Source organism: Scyliorhinus torazame, chromosome 9 (genome assembly GCF_047496885.1).
Source record: "Scyliorhinus torazame isolate Kashiwa2021f chromosome 9, sScyTor2.1, whole genome shotgun sequence".
In the NCBI taxonomy this organism is placed as follows: domain Eukaryota; kingdom Metazoa; phylum Chordata; class Chondrichthyes; order Carcharhiniformes; family Scyliorhinidae; genus Scyliorhinus; species Scyliorhinus torazame.
In genome coordinates, this window is record NC_092715.1 from 70,163,854 (window position 1) to 70,182,933 (window position 19,080).

At 48.2% G+C, this 19,080-nt stretch overlaps 1 protein-coding gene across 6 annotated transcripts in view; it reads right to left on the reverse strand.

Moving 5' to 3' along the window:
* The window catches only part of arhgef28a (Rho guanine nucleotide exchange factor (GEF) 28a), a 680,059-nt gene that overhangs the window by 99,341 nt on the left and 561,638 nt on the right, over positions 1-19,080 (reverse strand). For all 6 annotated transcript variants that reach the window (XM_072516088.1, XM_072516093.1, XM_072516090.1 and 3 more), the window contains 2 exons: positions 11,559-12,047; positions 769-1,081 (listed from right to left, as the gene is read on the reverse strand). In XM_072516088.1, the coding sequence (XP_072372189.1) occupies positions 769-1,081; positions 11,559-12,047 (802 nt within the window). The remainder of the gene's footprint in view (positions 1-768; positions 1,082-11,558; positions 12,048-19,080) is intronic.

Here is a 19,080-nt window from a genome sequence, read left to right on the forward strand (position 1 = left end):
TCCCCCTTTGTGGAGACCAGTACTGAACGACACTCGCCCAAGTCCCAGGGGTGAAGGGGATAAGTCCCAATGCCTTGGGTGCTTTGGGAAACTTCATACTACAGTGAGACTAGCTGTCTCACTTTAAGATGCAGATTTGCCAAAAAGTGATCCCGCCCACAATGGGCGTGATTTACATCGCAATGTCTCATGAGATTGTGTTAGATCTCATGAGGTGTTGCAAGCCGGGATAATTCTGGGAGAGGGGTCTCTCGCAGTTTCTATCGCCATGTTGCGCTATGGCACACTGCTTTACGAGCACAGCTTGGTCACTCAATTGTGCCCAATGTCACAAAGCCTTTCCCAGCCAATTATGCTCTTTGAATGTATTCAACTTTCTAAGTGATTCACCTGAGGAAGGAGCAGTGCTCCGAAAGCTAGTGATTCCAAGCAAACCTGTTCGACTTTATCCTGCTGTTGGAAGACTTCTTGCTGTGCCCACCCCAGTCCAACACAGGCATCGCCCCATCATTTTTACACATAGCAAGTTGATAAATGACTAGATTGCCTTTCACACTGGTGTGTAAACATTTCCATTTTGTGGATTGCAGAGCATGAAGAGGTGGGCAGGCAAGTGAACTGCAAACATCCAGTTTCTGAAAGCCTTTCATTACATGTTAATTAATATATTTTCTCCTGTTAAACATGTTAACATAATTATTAGTCAGAAATTAAGTGATGGTAATCCAGACAGAAAGTGTGAACAATTGCAGGATTGTTTTCATTTACCTTTGTTTTTTTCCTTGTTTCCTTTGGAGAAACTTGCCAATTTTGCTGGTATCTGTTGCTGGATGCCTGTCGGTTTCAGGAGCTGATTGGTTGTACTCAGAAGCTGAACAGGAACGTCATTTTTCACGTTATCATTAATCCTAACAATGGAACCCAATGAACTCTCCACCTTGTGGGATTCAGGGAACGTCCGCAGATTGTTTGCTCTCTGGTGGTTGATCAGGGAATACTGAAGTGCTGCCTCATTAACAAAGACTGATGCTGTGTCGAGTCCTGCACCACCCAAGCTTCCTGTTCGAGTGTGAACGGGAACCTGTGGAAATAATGGCACCTAAATGGTTACATTTCACATTTTAGAAATACAAAACATTTCTTGGGGCATCTTTACGCTGCACTGTAGAATGGAAGAATGGAGGTTCACAGTTTCTGCATTCCTTCCCCACACCCCATGCACAATGATGGCTCCAATCTCAACCATGCCTTCGGGGAGAGGTTGTTAAAGACTCAACACTTCCATCAAGAAGCAAAATGAAAAAACAGACATGTAGACACGCCGGGTGAGAGAATCACCGGGGCGCCGCGTGAATCGCACCACGCCGCCTCGACCCCCGCACGCGATTCTCCCACCCCCCTGGAAACCAGCGAGCGGCGATTCTCCGGCCGGATGGGCCGAGCGGCCGCTATGACACGAAAGGTTCCCACCGGCGCCATCCACCCCTGGTCGCTGCCGGCGGGAACTCTGCGGGAACGGTGGGGGGGGAGCAGCTTGTGGGGGGGGGGGGGGGGGGGGCAGGGGGAGGGGGGCTCCTTCATCGGGGTGGCCTCCAATGGGGTCTGGCCCGCGATCGGGGCCCACCGATTGGCGAGCCGGTCTCTCCCCCCCCCCGGGCCTACCTCCTTCCGCGCGCGGCCCCAGAACACCGGCTCCATGTTGGTGAGGGGCCGGCGTGCGTAAGACGTTCCCCGCGCATGCGCAGGATGTCGTGGCCCAACTGCGCATGCGCCAGATTGGGCTGCCCCAACTGCGCATGCGTGGGTTGGCGCAGCGGAGGATGCTGGAGCGGCGTGAACCGCTCCAGCGCCATGCTGGCCACCATGGGCCAGAATAGGTCGTGTCCGGGCCCTGTTTGCGCCGTCGTGAAACGCAACGGCATTCACGACGGCGCGAACACTTGGCCTCAATATCGGAGAATCGCCCCCGTAAATGCAGATGCCTTTCATAAGTGACCAAGCAACCAATTCGATAGGAATACTGACAATCAACCTTCTTGCCCTCTTTGATGGTTATGGAATGCATAAAGGTTTCAAGTTGAAAAGGAAAAAGAGAAATTATTCTAAAATCGCAAAGAGAAGCACACCAATTTACTCAAATAGAATTAATTTGTATGTAATCGCATTAATTACATAGCAGCTGTTCCTAAACCATGCAAATATAGTAATAGCCATGTAAATACAGAAATGGGGAAAAGAGCATAAATTATTTCACAGGTTAATGTAAATGCAGAAAGATAACACTCTTCTGATTAAATGAAATGAAATGAAATGTAAATCGCTTATTGTCACAAGTAGGCTTCAAATTAAGTTACTGTGAAAAGGCCCCAGTCGCCACATTCCAGCGCCTGTTCGGCCCAACACAAATTAGAAATGGGGATGTAAATTGGCAGTGTGTGACTTCTAATTGTGTCATGAATTTGTTGTCACATCATATTATCTGACAGATTATTATATGTGCTTGCCATGGGACAGAACTCTGATACAGTACAATTAATGCAATAAACAAAGAAATAACTGATGCATGTAGAAATGGTACAGCAGTTATCATGGGGGATTTTAATCTACATGTCGATTGGTTTAACCAGGTCGGTCAAGGCAGTCTTGAGGAGGAGTTTATAGAATGTATCTGCGATAGTTTCCTAGAACAGGATGTAATGGAACCTACGAGGGAACAAGCGGTCCTAGATCTGGTCCTGTGTAATGAGACAGGATTGATTCAGGATCTCATAGTTAGGGATCCTCTCGGAAGGAGCGATCACAATATGGTGGAATTTAAAATACAGATGGAGGGTGAGAAGGTAAAATCAAGCACTAGTGTTTTGTGCTTAAACGAAGGAGATTACAATGGGGTGCGAGAAGAACTAGCTAAGGTAGACTGGGAGCAAAGACTTTATGGTGAAACAGTTGAGGAACAGTGGAGAACCTTCCAAGTGATTTTTCACAGCGCTCAGCAAAGGTTTATACCAACAAAAAGGAAGGACGGTAAAAAGAGGGAAAATCGACCGTGGATATCTAAGGAAATAAGGGAGAGTATCAAATTGAAGGAAAAAACATACAAAGTAGCAAAGATCAGTGGGAGACTAGAGGACTGGGAAATCTTTAGGGGGCAACAGAAAGCTACTAAAAAAGCTATAAAGAAGAGTAAGATAGATTATGAGAGTAAACTTGCTCAGAATATAAAAACAGATAGTAAAAGTTTCTACAAATACATAAAACAAAAAAGAGTGGCTAAGGTAAATATTGGTCCTTTAGAGGCTGAGAAGGGAGATTTAATAATGGGAGATGAGGAAATGGCTGAGGAAATGAACAGGTTTTTTGGGTCGGTCTTCACAGTGGAAGACACAAATAACATGCCAGTGACTGATGGAAATGAGGCTAACACAGGTGAGGACCTTGAGAGGATTGTTATCACCAAGGAGGTAGTGATGGGCAAGCTAATGGGGCTAAAGGTAGACAAGTCTCCTAGACCTGATGGAATGCATCCCAGAGTGCTAAAAGAGATGGCTGGGAAATTGCAAATGCACTAGTGATAATTTACCAAAATTCACTAGACTCTGGGGTGGTCCCGGCGGATTGGAAATTAGCAAATGTGACACCACTGTTTAAAAAAGGAGGTAGGCAGAAAGCGGGTAATTATAGGCCAGTGAGCTTAACTTCGGTAGTAGGGAAGATGCTGGAATCTATCATCAAGGAAGAAATAGCGAGGCAACTGGATGGAAATTGTCCCATTGGGCGGACGCAGCATGGGTTCATAAAGGGCAGGTCGTGCCTAACTAATTTAGTGGAATCTTTTGAGGACATTAACAGTGCGGTAGATAACGGGGAGCCAATGGATGTGGTATATCTGGATTTCCAGAAACCCTTTGACAAGGTGCCACACAAAAGGTTGCTGCATAAGATAAAGGTGCATGGCATTAAGGGGAAAGTAGTAGCATGGATAGAGGATTGGTTAATTAATAGAAAGCAAAGAGTGGTGATTAATGGGTGTTTCTCTGGTTGGCAATCAGTAGCTAGTGGTGTCCCTCAGGGGTCAGTGTTGGGCCCACAACTGTTCACAATTTACATAGATGATTTGGAGTTGGGGAGCAAGGGCAATGTGTCCAAGTTTGCAGAAGACACTAAGATAAGTGGTAAAGCAAAAAGTGCAGAGGATACTGGAAGTCTGCAGAGGGATTTGGATAGGCTAAGTGAATGGGCTAGGGTCTGGCAGATGGAATACAATGTTGACAAATGTGAGGTTATCGATTTTGGTAGGAATAACAGCAAAAGGGATTATTTAAATGATAAAATATTCAAACAAGCTACTGTGCAGAGAGACCTGGGTGTGCTAGTGCATGAGTCGCAAAAAGTTGGTTTACAGGTGCAACAGGTGATTAAGAAGGCAAATGGAATGTTGTTCTTCATTTCTAGAGAGATGGAGTTTAAGACTAGGGAGGTTATGCTGCAATTGTATAGGGTGTTAGTGAGGCCACACCTGGAGAATTGTGTTCAGTTTTGGTCTCCTTACTTGAGAAAGGACGTACTGGCACTGGAGGGTGTGCAGAGGAGATTCACTAGGTTAATCCCAGAGCTGAAGGGGTTGGATTACGAGGAGAGGTTGAGTAGACTGGGACTGTACTCGTTGGAATTTAGAAGGATGAGGGGGGATCTTATAGAAACATATAAGATTATGAAGGGAATAGATAGGATAGATGCGGGCAGGTTGTTTCCACTGGCGGGTGAAAGCAGAACTAGGGGGCATAGCCTCAAGATAAGGGGAAGTAGATTTAGGACTGAGTTCAGGAGGAACTTCTTCACCCAAAGGGTTGTGAATCTATGGAATTCCTTGCCCAGTGAAGCAGTAGAGGCTCCTTCATTAAATGTTTTTAAGATAAAGATAGATAGTTTTTTGAAGAATAAAGGGATTAAGGGTTATGGTGTTCGGGCCGGAAAGTGGAGCTGAGTCCACAAAAGATCAGGCATGATCTCACTGAATGGTGGAGCAGGCTCGAGGGGCCAGATGGCCTACTCATGCTCCTAGTTCTTATGTTCTTATGAAATCTTTAGAGATAGATCATTTCTGATGGTTGCATTACTACTACAGTGGTTTACAGAATTATGTGATGGATTGTTATAATAACTGAATCCATGTTTTCAGCCTTACTCTATAATACAAATATTCAAACTGTCCATACTTACTGCATAACAGTCATTTATTTCGACAAATAATATTTTAGATTAGGCAGTTCAGGGAGCACTTCAGGCGAAAGTTCGTGAGTAACAATCTCCTGATTGGCTGTTCTTTGGCTTCCTGAAGACTTATCCTACCTGGTGAAGCATTAGACTAAAGAAAATGTCCTGGTCTGTTATGCGGTTCCATTTTAACACGTCATGTTAAAGACTACTCCATCACTACAGCAAAATCTCCCTGTAATTGCTTCCCACCAGGTCCATCTTCCCAATCAGGAACAACATGGGGCAATGGGGCACGCAGGCCCGATCTGAGGTACATTTTGAGCCTCTCATGAAAACAATCAGATTCAATCAGCTCCTCATAGACTGTCAACTCCCATGATCGTGCTTGAGGCCCTACCAACAATATTGTAGACCACCGCAGTGTTCTTGCCTGGCCTTTTTACCCTCACATTCCAAGACCCCCAACAAAAGGGCAGACCCTGGCAATATTCTTTCCCAACTTCCTTGTGCACCTCCCCTCCCATCACCCCCCCTCCACCCAAACAATCAATCACCTTCATGAGAACCATAAAGCAGGAGGAGGCTATTTGGCCTGTTCAGCCTGCTATGACATTCAACAAGGTCAAGGCTGATCATATGACTTTGAGGCCCAGCTATTCCTCCTCCAACGCCCGTGATCGCACCATTTACCTGAGCAGAAGCGAATGACCCAATGCATGCTCTTGCTGCAAAGCCTTCAATATGATAATAAGGCCCGAGGTCCTAAATCCTCTGCCCCCCACAGTCCTCCCCATTTGTACATGGATTCTTGGTACTCCTCAGCGAGGGGCAAAAAACTGGAAGCAGCTGAATTGCTAAGCCTACAACTTTTAAATTTGCATAATTGCCAGAAAATACATTTGTGAACCAGAACTTAAGCAGACCATTTTATTTGCAAAATAATACTGCAGCTATAAAGGTTAATGTTGTAAGTTAAGTACTTGTAGGATATTTTGAAAGAGAGACCACAGACTAACTTTCCAATTGCTCACCATATACATTTTCACAAATTTAGCACAAATTGCCCACAATTTTCCAACCATTAGAATTCCTGCTTTGCACTGGCAGAAATCAGACTCCCCACCAAGACCACAACATCTGGAAAATTACACTTCATCTGAAATATCATTGGCACCTCACATATAATTAAGCTGGTTTTGAATGAAACCGTCTGGTGAGAACAAGATAAACGTTTTAATTTCTTCATTCATGGGATGTGGGCATCATAGAATTTACAGTGCAGAAAGAGGCCATTCGGCCCATCGAGTCTACACCAGCTCCTGGAAAGAGCTCCCTACTTAAGCCCACACCTCCACCCTCACCCCATAACCCAATCAGTGGCTAGGCCAGCATTTATTGCCTAACCTAACTGCCCTTGAGAAGGTAGCAACCTGAAAATAGCATGGCATCATTTACAGGCTTGTCTGTGCTGGCATTCTGGTCACCACCTGCTGCCATCTTGGATACATTTGAATGGTTGCAGCATCTGCCTGTTTTCATTTGCCTGGGAAGCCATTTGAAATGATGTGCAGAGGATCCTGATTGTAATTCTGGTACAATGGGCACGGAGTATGTAATGACTTAGACCAGGCCTTTGAGATTGGCCAATTGAAATAAGAGTTCTCTGATTAGTGGGCCAATCAGGGAACCTCTTCTTTGTACATAACAGTAAGAAGTCTTACAACACCAGGTTTAAGTCCAACAGGTTTGTTTTAATGTCACTAGCTTTCGGAGCGCTGCTCCTTCGTGTCCTGGCTTGACACAATTCACACTTCTTTAACCTGGGGTTACCCCATCTCTGGATCTGTAAAGATTTAATCACCTGCTAATGCTCACATTGCAAGCATTGTCTGGCATCTTTGAATGTGTCTATATATGTGTTTCTGGAACATACCCCTTCATTCACCTGAGGAAGGAACAGCGCTCCAAAAGCTAGTGACATCGAAACTAACCTGTTGGACTTTAACCTGGTGTTGTAAGACTTTGTACTGTGCTCACCCTAGTCCAACGCCGCCATCTCCACATCTTGTATATAACAGTGAGTGTCAGATCCTCTGCACTCCCAGTGTAGATAACACGCCGAATGTACATGGTTGTACTGTTGCTGGTTTTATGAATTAAAACAGAATTGTGTAAATAATCTGAATTTTGGTGGTGTTGATTGAGGGAAGAAATGAAATGAAATGAAAATCGCTTATTGTCACAAGTAGGCTTCAAATGAAGTTACTGTGAAAAGCCCCTAGTCGCCACATTCCAGCACCTGTTTGGGGAGGCTGGTACGGGAATTGAACCGTGCTGCTGGCCTGCCTTGGTCTGCTTTCAAAGCCCAGTGTGCTAAACCAGCCCCTGACCATGTGATCTTTGATGTTTACCTGACATCACTGAAGAAATGGTTCGGGGCTATGTCCATTGTCCCATTCAAATGACTGCACCTCTGAAAATTGCAGTAAAGTGTCGATCTTGGTACAAAATGCCAGCTATGAAGTACTGTCAACTGTGCCAAGCTGAAAGGTAACGTTGTTTCTCAATAGAACCAGGTAGAACGGGGGCAGCTGCTAATGCCTCAAAGACAGCCCAGTGGATTTTTGTCCGGTAATAGGGGCAAGAATGGGGTGAGAAATGCCAAAAGCTTAGAATCTTTTGCACTAATTTCAAATCTACAGTGCTTTCCAACCTTGTGCTGTTTGCTTGTGGCCTTTCCACCGATTGGCAGAGCCTTGGGTCATAAATCCGCATGTGTCTCTTCTGAGATCATCACTGCCATTGTGAGCCCTGGGGTAAATTTGAATTTCCTCCATTCCCCCCTCACTATTTTCATATGCTGATGTGGGCTTTGGAAGAACTAGGGAAAAAATGCCTTGATGGATAGTTCAAACCTGAATAGTCAAATGCAGCCTGACAGTAAGAGTCAAATGTTTTAACAACTTAAAATGTCCCTATTAGATGCTGAATTCTAATGTAGATATATTTTAATTGCAGTGATTCAAAATAGGACTCTGTCCTGAAAAGGTAGGTTTGCCATTACATTGACCAGCATTGTTTAACATACATATGAACATACAAGAAATGGAGCAGAAGTAGGCCACTTGGCCACTCTAGCCTCCACTGCCTTCCAAGGTAGAGTTCCAAAATCGCACAACCCTCAGAGAACAAAATTCTCCTCATCTCTGTCCTGAAAGGATAACTCTGATTTTAAAACAGTGCCCCATACTTCTGGGTGATGCACAAGAGGAAACATCCTTTCCAGATCCACCTTGTCAAAACTGTTCAGCAACTTATATGCTCCAATCAAGTTACCCCTCACTCTTCAAAACTCCAGTGGAAAAAGCCCAGTCTTAGCCTCATAAGACAACCCGCTCATTCCAGGTATTAATCCAGTAAACCTCCTTTGAACTGTCTCCAACTCATTTACGTCCTTCCTGAAATAAGGAGACCAAAACTGCACATAGTATTCGAGATGTGTTCTCACCCATTTCCTGTGGAACAAGTAAACAGCCTTACTATTATGTTCAATTCCTCTCGTAAGAAAGGATATAATCCATTACCTTTTTAATCATTTGCTGCACCTGCAAACTAGCTTTTTGTGACTCATGCACGAGAACACCTAGATCCCTCTGTACCTTGAAATTCTGTAGTCGTTCTCCATTTAAGTAATACTCTGCTTTTTCATTCTTCCTGCCAAAGTGAACAACTACATTTTCCCACATTATACTCCACCTGCTAGGTTTTTGCTCACTCACTCAACTGATCTATATCCATCCACAAATGTCATCTTCATGACATACTTTCCTACTTATCTGTGTGTCATCTGCAAATTTAGCTACCATGTCTTCGCTCCCCTCATTTAAGTCATTGAGACCCCAGCACAAACTCCTGCAGGTCTCCTTTCATTACAACCTGCCAATCAGAAAAATGATAGTTTGTGCACACTCTCTGTTTTCTACCAGCCAGCCAATCTCCTATTCATGCTAATATGTTACCCCCTGCACCATGAGCTTTTATTTTCATCCAATAACCTCATGAAATTCCTTCTTAAAATCCAAGCACAGTATAACTACAAGCTGCCCTTTATTCACTATGTTAAGATGCATTCGAGAACTTTTCCCACAGTACATCTGCACTGTTACAACATTCCAACCATTGTATTTAAGAAGGAGTAAGCATATGACATAAAATATGAGTAAACTTGTATGTAAAGATTACAATGCATTGCTTAATTTTTTTCAGATGGCGGGGGCTTAACCCCTGCCAACCGGAGAGTCAGGGGGAAGCTCCAACAGGCCCGCAGCCATTTTACACACTTTGAAGGAGGTCCCGTCTTCGAGAGCAGCCAGCCAATCAGGTTAGACAACAGGGGTGGGATTCTCCGGGAATTGGCGGGGCGGGCAGAAACGTCGCAGTGGAGTGATGGGAACCACTCTGGTGTCGGGCCGCCCCAAAGGTGCGGAATCCTCCGCACGTTCAGGGGCTAGGACGGCGGCGGAGTGGTTTGCGCCCCGCCGGCCGGTGTGGAAGGCCTTTGGCGCCGTGCCAGCCGGGGCCGAAGGGAATCCGCCGGCTGGCGCGGGTCCGCGCAGCGCGGGAGCATCAGCGTCTGCTGACGTCATCCCCGTGCATGCGCAGGGGGGTTCACCTTCGTACCGGCCATTGCAGAGGCATACACGGCTGGCACGTATGGGTAGAGTGCCCCCACGGCACAGGCCCGCACACGGATTGGTGGGCCCCGACTGCGGGCCAGGCCACCGTGGGGCACCTCCCGGGGCCAGATCCCCCTGCGACCCCCCAAGAGCCCTGGAGCCCGCCCGCGTCACCAGGTCCCGCCGGTAAGGGACCAACTCCAACCTAAGCCGGCAGGACTGGCATAGAACGGGCAGGACTTCGGCCCATCGCAGGCCGGAGAATCACCGGGGGGGGGGGCCGCTGCCAGCGGCCACCGACTGGTGCGGCCCGATACCCGCCCCCGCCAATTCTCCAGCAACGGAGAATTCGACAGCCGGCAGGGGCGGGATTCACGGCGGGGGGTTGGAGAATCCTGCCCCAGCTCTCCAGCCCATTCAGGCACAGCGCTGTAGTGGCTGGAAGAGGAACCGCAGCATATGCTTGGGACTAGGTGCAGAGAGCTGGTGTGAAGGTAAGTGGCAGGGGTCCCAGGGAGGGAATGGTAGGGGATGACTGGCGGAGTGGGGGGGTTAGTGGAATGGAAGCACCTACCCTCCTCCAAACCTTCCCACCCACGAATGAGGATTTCCCATTCTCTGTCATCGGGGACCCGCCAGCGTGTATATTGAGGTTGGGTGGGAAAAGGCCATTAAAAGTGGTCACCTAAGTGCCTTAATTGGGGCAAGGGACCCTTCCCACTCCACCATAAAATCGTGTCATGATCCTGGCGTGCGGGATCCCAGAGGGAATCTTGGCCTTACAATTTTGCGCTCCCCCCTACTTGAAAACCCACCAGAGAGGAGGTAAAATTCGGGCCGTTGTTTCACAAATTCCCCACTGGTTCTTGTTGCTAAATCATTAGAATATTGCACTACTCCTAAAAGAGATGAAGCTGCCTGCAAGAAAGGACAATACTGGTGTTGCATTCAAGAATTGAACCCAAGGGAAATATCAGTTATCTAACCATCATTATTAGCCTTTTTGTTAAACTGATACCCAGTAAATGATGGATGGGTTTCTTTTGTTTTCTAAATTTAACAACCATTTCAAATCAAAAGGAAGTACTTGCTCTGGGAGTAACTTGCTAATAATACAAAAACAGCACACAGTTCCCACAGTAAGCTATTGTTTAGAGATTTCCTATAAGGATCACACTATTATGTTGTCTGTGGAGCTCTGTTTATCATAACAGCATGTCATTGCTGTTGTTAATCACACAAACGTGACAGCAGACAGTTTTCTGTTGTTCAACAAAATTAAAACCATTTTGAATGGATTCAGTATCAGGATACTCATGACATATTGCACAAAAATCTCATTGTTGTGTGAATGCTTATCGTTTATACCCACGGCGAACCCACTTTGTCCATCATCGTCTATACTATAAGCAAATGCTCAGTCATTTCAAAAAAATAAGGGCTTGACTTCATTGTGTGGACTTCTTTTGTGTGTCAGTTCCTTATTTAATTGCAAGCATCAAATGTGTAACAAAAGGGGTTTTATATGTTTGATCCTCATGTTTTTCTAGTAAAGGGCAAATAGCGATCATTGAATGAAGTGCACTACTTCTTGCGTTTGAAACCAGTTTTCTAAGTTTCAGGGGAACTCCTTTATCAATTTACAATCCTAACTTTATATTGTACCTGACTGGCTTCTTGTGGGGGCATCATTACTGGCAGGCTCCTTTGTCGACTATGTTTCCAGGCATTTTGATGCCTCTGTTCTGTCTCCATCTTGTCCCTTTCCTTTTCCACCATTCTCATGCCTTCCCTCAGTCGCTCCAGATTTTGTTGATACTCTTTCCACTGGCTCTCCAGCTCTTCTCGGTCCCGCCACATCTGCTCTGCCCTCTGTTGGCATTCCTGCTCGCGTTGCTGCAGTCTGTTCTCTTGCGCTTCCTGCTCCCGCTGCCTGCGTTCGCATTCGAGCTCCCAGTGCTGCTGCTCATGGTGCAGCTGGTTCTGAAGTTTGCGCACGTTTGCCAGCTCTTCCCTTTGCTTCTCCATATTGCGCTGTTTCTCTTGCTCGAGAAGCAGGTTTCCTCGGGGGCCTTGTATGTGAGCTAATCGCTCACGCTCCTGCAAGATCACTCGCTGCACTTCTATGTAACTGTCCTGTATGGTCACTACAGCCTGAAAGAAAAGTGAAAGGTCAACCACTGTACACAAATTGTGGAAATCAGCTTTGTGCAGTCCGATATAAATGTGGGTATTTTGTCATTTAGTAGAACAGAACTTGAGTAGTGCTGAAAAAAATACTTTTGAAAACTTAATTAAGGGATGTGGGCTTCGCTGGCTAGACCAACGTTTATTGCCGATCACTAATTTCTCCTGAGACGGTGATGGGGAACTGTCTTCTTGAACTGATGCAGTCCCTGTGGTGTCGGTACACTGTAGTTTGTAGCTTGGCAGTTAATGGTCAGTTACCTGGCGCATTCTGCATGGCAACGCCTCTACCAATCAGAGTCTACTTGCCAACCAATTAATAATAATAATCTTTATTAGTGTCACATGTAGGCTTACATTAACACTGCCATCAAGAAAATCCCCTAGTTGCCACACTCGGGCGCCTATTCGGGTACACGGAGGGAGAATTCTGAATGTCCAATTCACCTAACAAGCACGTCTTTCGTGAGTTTCATCTCATAAAGTATAAACTGTTGGTTTCTGCTGACATTGGTATTCTTGCAAAATGTCCTGATGAGTGCAAAAAGAAAAGCTTTGACGTGTCTCTTTTTACAGCAAGTGGACATATTTCCTGATTGGGGCTCTTGGCATACAAACATTTAATGTACGCATCCCTTTGTACTTTGTTTCAGGCATTAACTCACCAGTTAAGGAAATACTGAAATGAGAGGAATTTAGTTCAAGTGCATTAAATGTTTAGAAAGGAATAGCACCTGCTGGAAATTAAACATGTGGAATTCAAACTGGGTTTGAGGCTGTTTTAAGATACCCCTTGGATTCCAATCAAGGTGGAACATTTACAAAAAATTGACAACATAGCACTATTGTCCGGAATGCATTAAAATGGAGGCCAAACTGGGTAGGCGTGGAAGAACACAAATTAAATAAGAGTTTTCAGTAACAATCTGAAAGCTTTCATGATTACTTTTCTGCTGTCAATCCACACGGTTGGAGCCAATATTGAGGGGATTCATATCTCCTCACCAGGACGTTGTCCAATTTTGTGCTCAGCCGCAATGCATGGGAGCACCTTTTGGTTGGGCACTGAATGGACAGACTGTCTAAGGTGTGCCCACTCAAAAGGAAGACAAGTGTTCTATGGCACTACTTGCTTCTTGCCTCATTCAAATATTTTCAATGAGATGTGGGCATCAAACAAGCACTCTGCTTCAGCTTGCTGTTCAGAAACAAAATTGGCTGGCTAGAGCATACAGTCAGCAGTAGGTAAGCAGTTAAATCAGAAAAGAGTAACTAAAGCTACCACCGGTCACCTAGAGAGCGAGTCTGGGAAATTGATCATGGAAAACAAGGAAATGGCAGCGATCTTAAACAGTACTTTGTATCTGTCTTCACTGTATAAGATTTAAAATCATGCCTAAGTGCAGAAGGAGAGCATTTGGCACATCAAGTCTACACCGACCCACTGAGTACTCTACCCAAGCCCACACCCGTGCCCTATCCCCGTAGCCCATCTTACCTGCACATCCCTGGACACTAAGGGGCAATTTAGCATGGCCAATCCACTTAACCTGCACATCTTTGGAATGTGGGGAAACTGGTGCACCCAGAGGAAACCGACAAAGACACGTGTAAAACATGAAAACTCAACTTAGAAAATTAACCAAAGATACTTGAAAATCAAGAAGTGAACAGAAGGGAGGAACTTAAATCAATAACAAGGGAAAACGAATAGACCTAAAGGTTAACAAGTCCCCCAAAACACATGGCTCGTATTCTAGGATCTTAAAAGAAGTGGCTACAATGATAGTTGATGCATTGGTTATAATCATCCAAGATTCCTTAGAAGGGTCCTAGTGTATTGGAAAATAGCTAATGTAACATTTTATTCAAGGAAGTAGGGAGACAGAAAGCAGAAACTACAGGCTAGTTTGGCCTAACATTCGCCAGAATGAAATTGCTAGAATCCATTATTAAGCAGAATACTTAGAAAATCATGTGATCAGATAGAGTCAGCATGACTTTGTGAAAGGAAAATTGCTATCAGAGTTTTTGAGGAAGCAACAGGGAAGGTAGATAAAGGGGAACCTGCAGATGTGCACTGCCAAGGTTCCCTGGTTGCACTGCCAGCTGACAGAGGCACTGTCAGCGTGCCATGTTGGCACTGCCAATGTGCTAAGTTGAGATTTTCTGTGTGCTGGCGATCGGGCCAGGGTGCCCTGCGCAGGTGATGCAGGGACCCTCCCAGAGTGTGTTGGAGCTTGGGGGACGTCAGGGGTCGCGTCAGAGGCCTCGGAGACCGGGACGCCATTTAAAAATGGTGCCCTGATCTCTGGCTATACTGAGGAGTTCCGGCGAACAGAGCTCCTTTGTGTAGAAAACGGTGCTTTGTGCGGCCTTAGCCATGCATTCTCCACTGAGGCCCCTTATTAACGCGGGTGGCGTTGTATAGCCATGGGTGGGATTCTCCCAGCCCTGGGCCGTGCTGGAGAATCCCCACGACCGGGCAACGCCGCCCCGACGCCAGCACGCAATTCTCCGCAGAGCGGAGAATCGGCACCATTAGCGCCAGCATGATTGGCGTGGCGTTGGTCGCGGGCTGCTCTACGTGGCCGGCCCGTCGATTCTCCGGCCCGGATGGGCCGAGCAGCCGTAAGAAAAGAACCGAGTCGGAACTTCCGGTTGCGGCACGTGGCTGGCCTAAAATAGGAGATGGCTAGTCCCCCGATCCGGCTAATCACTTGGAAAGTGAGAGGCCTGAATGGGCTGGTCAAGAGGGCCCGTGTCTTTCCACACTTAAAGGGGCTGAAGGCAGACGTAGCCATGCTACAAGAAACGCACCTGAAGATCGCGGATCAAACCAGGCTGAGGAAAGGATGGGTGGGGCAGGTTTTCCACTCAGGGCTGGATGCGAAGAACGGGGGGGGGGGGGGGTCGCAATTTTGGTGAGCAGGCGGGTTGCATTTGAGGCGGCGGGTATTGTGGCAGATAAAGGGGGTTGATATGTTATGGTGAGTGGCAGGTTGCAGGGGGCCCTGGTGGTGCTAGTGAATGTGTATGCTCCGAACTGGTATGATGCAGGATTCATGAAGCGGATGTGGAGTAGGATTCCGGATCTGGAGTCATGCAATTTGGTAATGGGGGGGGGGGCGAATTTAACACGGTCCTGGACCCGGCACTGGACCGGTCTAGGTCGAGATCATGTAAGAGGCCGGCAGCGGCCAAGGTCCTGAGGGGGTTCATGGACCAGATTGGGGGGGGGGAGTGGATCCGTGGAGATTTGCCAGGCCAATGGCGAATCTTCTCCCATGTGCACAAGGCGTACTCGTGGATTGATTTTTTCCGTGGTAAGTAGGGCGCTAATCCCGAGAGTGGAGGGGGTGGAGTATTCGGCCATTGCGATCTCGGACCATGCCCCGCACTGGGTGGAGTTGGGACTGGGGGAGAAGAGAGGCCAACGCCCTCTGTGGAGAATGGACGTGGGACTACTGGCGGACGAGGAGGTCTGTGGGCGGGTTCGGAGGTGTATCCAAAGCTATGTGGAGACCAATGATAATGGGGAGGTTTCGGTGAGTGTGGTCTGGGAGGCGCTGAAGGCAGTTGTCAGAGGGGAGCTAATTTCAGTCAGGGCCCACAGAGAGAAGAGGGATAGAATGGAGAGGGAGAGATTGGTGGGGGAGATACTTAGGGTGGACAGGAGGTATGCGGAATCCCCCGAGGAGGGGTTGTTGAAGGAGCGCCAGAGTCTGCAGGTGGAATTTGACTTGCTTACCACAGGGAAGGCTGAGGCTCAGTTGAGGAAGATACATGGAGCAGTGTACGAGTATGGGGAGAAGGCAAGTAGAATGCTGGCACATCAGCTGCGGAAGAGAGAGGCGGCCAGGGAGGTTGGGGGAATTAGAAATAGGGAGGGTAAGACGGTGTTAAGCCCGCCAAGGATTAACGAGGTCTTCAAGGACTTTTATGGCAAATTGTACAAGTCAGAACCCTGGAGGGGATGAGGCAGTTCCTGGACCAATTGAGGTTTCCACAGGTGGAGGAGGGGCGAGTAAAGGGATTGGGGACCCCGATTGAGATGGAGAAACTGGTTAAGGCGTTAGGGGGTATGCAGGAGGACAAGGCCCTGGGACCGGATGAATATCCCGTAGAGTTTTATAGGAAATTCTCGGAGCTGCTGGGTCCGCTGTTGTTGAGGACTTTCAATGAGGCTAAGGAAAAGGGAACCCTTCCCCCGACGATGTCGCAGGCTCTGATCTCACTTATCCTCAAGCGAGATAAGGACCCGTTGCAATGTGGCTCCTATAGGCCGATTTCACTCCTTAATGTGGATGCCAAGCTGTTGGCCACTAGGATCGAGGACTGTGTCCTGGGAGTGATCAATGAGGATCAGACGGGGTTTGTGAAGGGTAGGCAATTGAATGTGAATGTGCGGAGGCTCCTGAATGTGATCATGATGCCCTCGGAAGGGGGGATGCAGAAGTGGTAGCGGCAATGGACACGGAGAAAGCCTTCGATCGGGTGGAGTGGGAGTACCTGTGGGAAGTGTTAGGCAGATTTGGGTTTGGAGAGGAATTTATAGGGTGGGTCAAATTGTTGTATCAGGCCCCGGTAGCGAGTGTGTCGACGAACCGGCTGCGGTCAGGGTACTTTAGGTTATATCGTGGGACAAGGCAGGGGTCCCCCCCTGCTGTTTGCCCTGGTGATCGTGCCGCTGGCCATGGCGTTCGGGGGGGGGGGGGAGGGGGGGGCGGGGGAAGAGCTGTATGGGGATCACCTGCTCCTGTACATTGCGGATCTGGTGGAGGGGATGGGGGTGGTCATGCAGATTCTTAGGGATTTTGGAGACTTTTCGGGGTATAAGCTGAATGTTGGGAATGTTTGTGATACATGCGAGGGGCCAGGAAGAGAGACTGGGAGAGCTACCGCTTAATAAGGTGGAGAAGAGCTTTCGTTACTTGGGCATTCAGGTGGCTAAGAGCTCGGGGGTCCTGCACAAGCTCAATTTAGTGCGGCTGGTGGATCAGATGGAGGAGGACTTTAAGAGGTGGGAAATGCTGCCGCTTTCCCTGGCGGACAGGGTGCAGTTCGTAAAGATGACGGTCCTCCCCAGGTTCTTGTTCATCTTCCAGTGCCTTCCCATTCTCATCCCCAAGTCCTTTTTCAAGCGGGTAAATAGGATTATTACGGGATTTGTGTGGGCAAACAGGACCCAGCGTTCTAAGAGACTGTTCTTGGAGCGCAGTCGGGGGGGGGGGGGGGGGGGGGGGGGGGGTGGTTTGGCGCTGCCGAACATTTGCAGCTATTACTGGGCAGCGAATATATCCATGATTCGGAAATGGGTAATGGAGGGAGAGGGGGCAGCATGGAAACGGTTGGAAGCAGCGTCTTGTAAAGATACTAGCTTGGGGGCACTGATAACGCCACCGTTGCCGCTTCCGCCGACACGGTATACCACGAGCCCGGTGGTGGCGGAGACATTGAGGATCTGGGGGCATGGAGACAGCATAGGGGGGAGGCAAGGGCTTCAGTCTGGGCCCCGATATGGAACAATCACAGGTTTGTTCCGGGTAGAATAGACGGGACGTTCCTAAGTTGGCACAGGGCAGGTATCAAAAGGATGGGGGACTTGTTCATTGATGGGACTTTTGCTAGTCTGAGAGCACTGGAGGAGAAATTGGGGGAATATCTTTAGGTCCATGCAGGTCCGGGCGTTCGTGAAAAAACAGGTGGGGGAATTCCCGCTGCTGCCTGCCCGGAGGATACAGGACAGGGTGATTTCGGGCGTGTGGGTCGGGGAGGGCAAGATATCGGAAATATATCAGGAGCTGCAGGAGGCGGAGGAGGCCTCGGTGGAACAGCTGAAGGGCAAGTGGAGGAGGAGCTGGATGAGGGCCTGTGGGCTGATGCCCTGGGCAGGGTCAATTCATCCTTATCTTGTGCCAGGCTTAGCCTGATTTAGTTTAAGGTGGTGCACCGGGCGCATATGACAGTGACGAGAATGAGTAAGTTCTTTGGGGTAGAGGACAGGTGCGTGAGGCGCTCAGGGAGCCCAGCAAACCACGCCCATATTTTCTAGGCATGCCCGGCACTTACAGGATTTTGGAACGGCTTCGGAAAGGTTATATCCAAGGTCTCGGATACTCGGGTAAAACCAAGTTGGGGGATAGAGATATTCGGGGTATCAGACGATCCGGGAGTGCAGGACTCGAACGTTAGGTGGAGGTCAGCAGCAGCAGCAAACCAGAGGGCGCGGGGGGGGGTCTTGGCCTGTGGATGGATTTCGTTTGTAAAGGGCAGATACCCCACCTTGTTTTGTTAAATTGCTAAATTGTTAAATGGTTAAGTTGTTTTCTGTTTTATTGCTATGTTTTTTTTTCTTTTTGTAGTGGTTTGTAAAAATGCTTGAAAAATTTTGCAAAAAAAAACAAATTTTTAAAAAAAGAAAAGAACCGAGTCTCGCCGGTGCCGTTCTAACCTGCTCTGAGCCGGCAGGACCTCGGCGTTGAAGGGTCGAGTGTCGGCCTGTGGGGTGGGGGGGGGGGTCCAACGCCGGGAGGGGGCTGGGGCCTCCGATGTGGCCTGGCCCGCGATCGGGGCCCACCGATCAGCGGGCTGGTCTCTCTGGCTGGGGGCCTCCTTTCCTGCGCGCCGGCCGCTGTAGCCTTGCGCCATGTTGCGTTGGGGCCAGCGCGTTAAAGGAGGCCGCTGTGCATGCGCGCGTTGGCGCCACTGCACGTGCGTGGATCTCGCGGGTCACAGTTCGCGCCAGGATTGGCAGCTGGAGCGGCACGAACCGCTCCAGCGCCGTGCTGGCCCCTGTAGGGGCCAGAATTACTCCTGGCAGCAGCCCGTTCACGCCGTCGTAAAACGCAATGGCGTTTACGACAACATGGGCACTCTGCCGCGGGATGGGAGACTATCGCCCCATGTGTTTCTCGGTGCTGCGAGCATCGAGAAACATGCGGCCAAATGCACTCACTATGGGACTTTGTTCCCTTTTAGTTGAATCGCACTCAGTGTA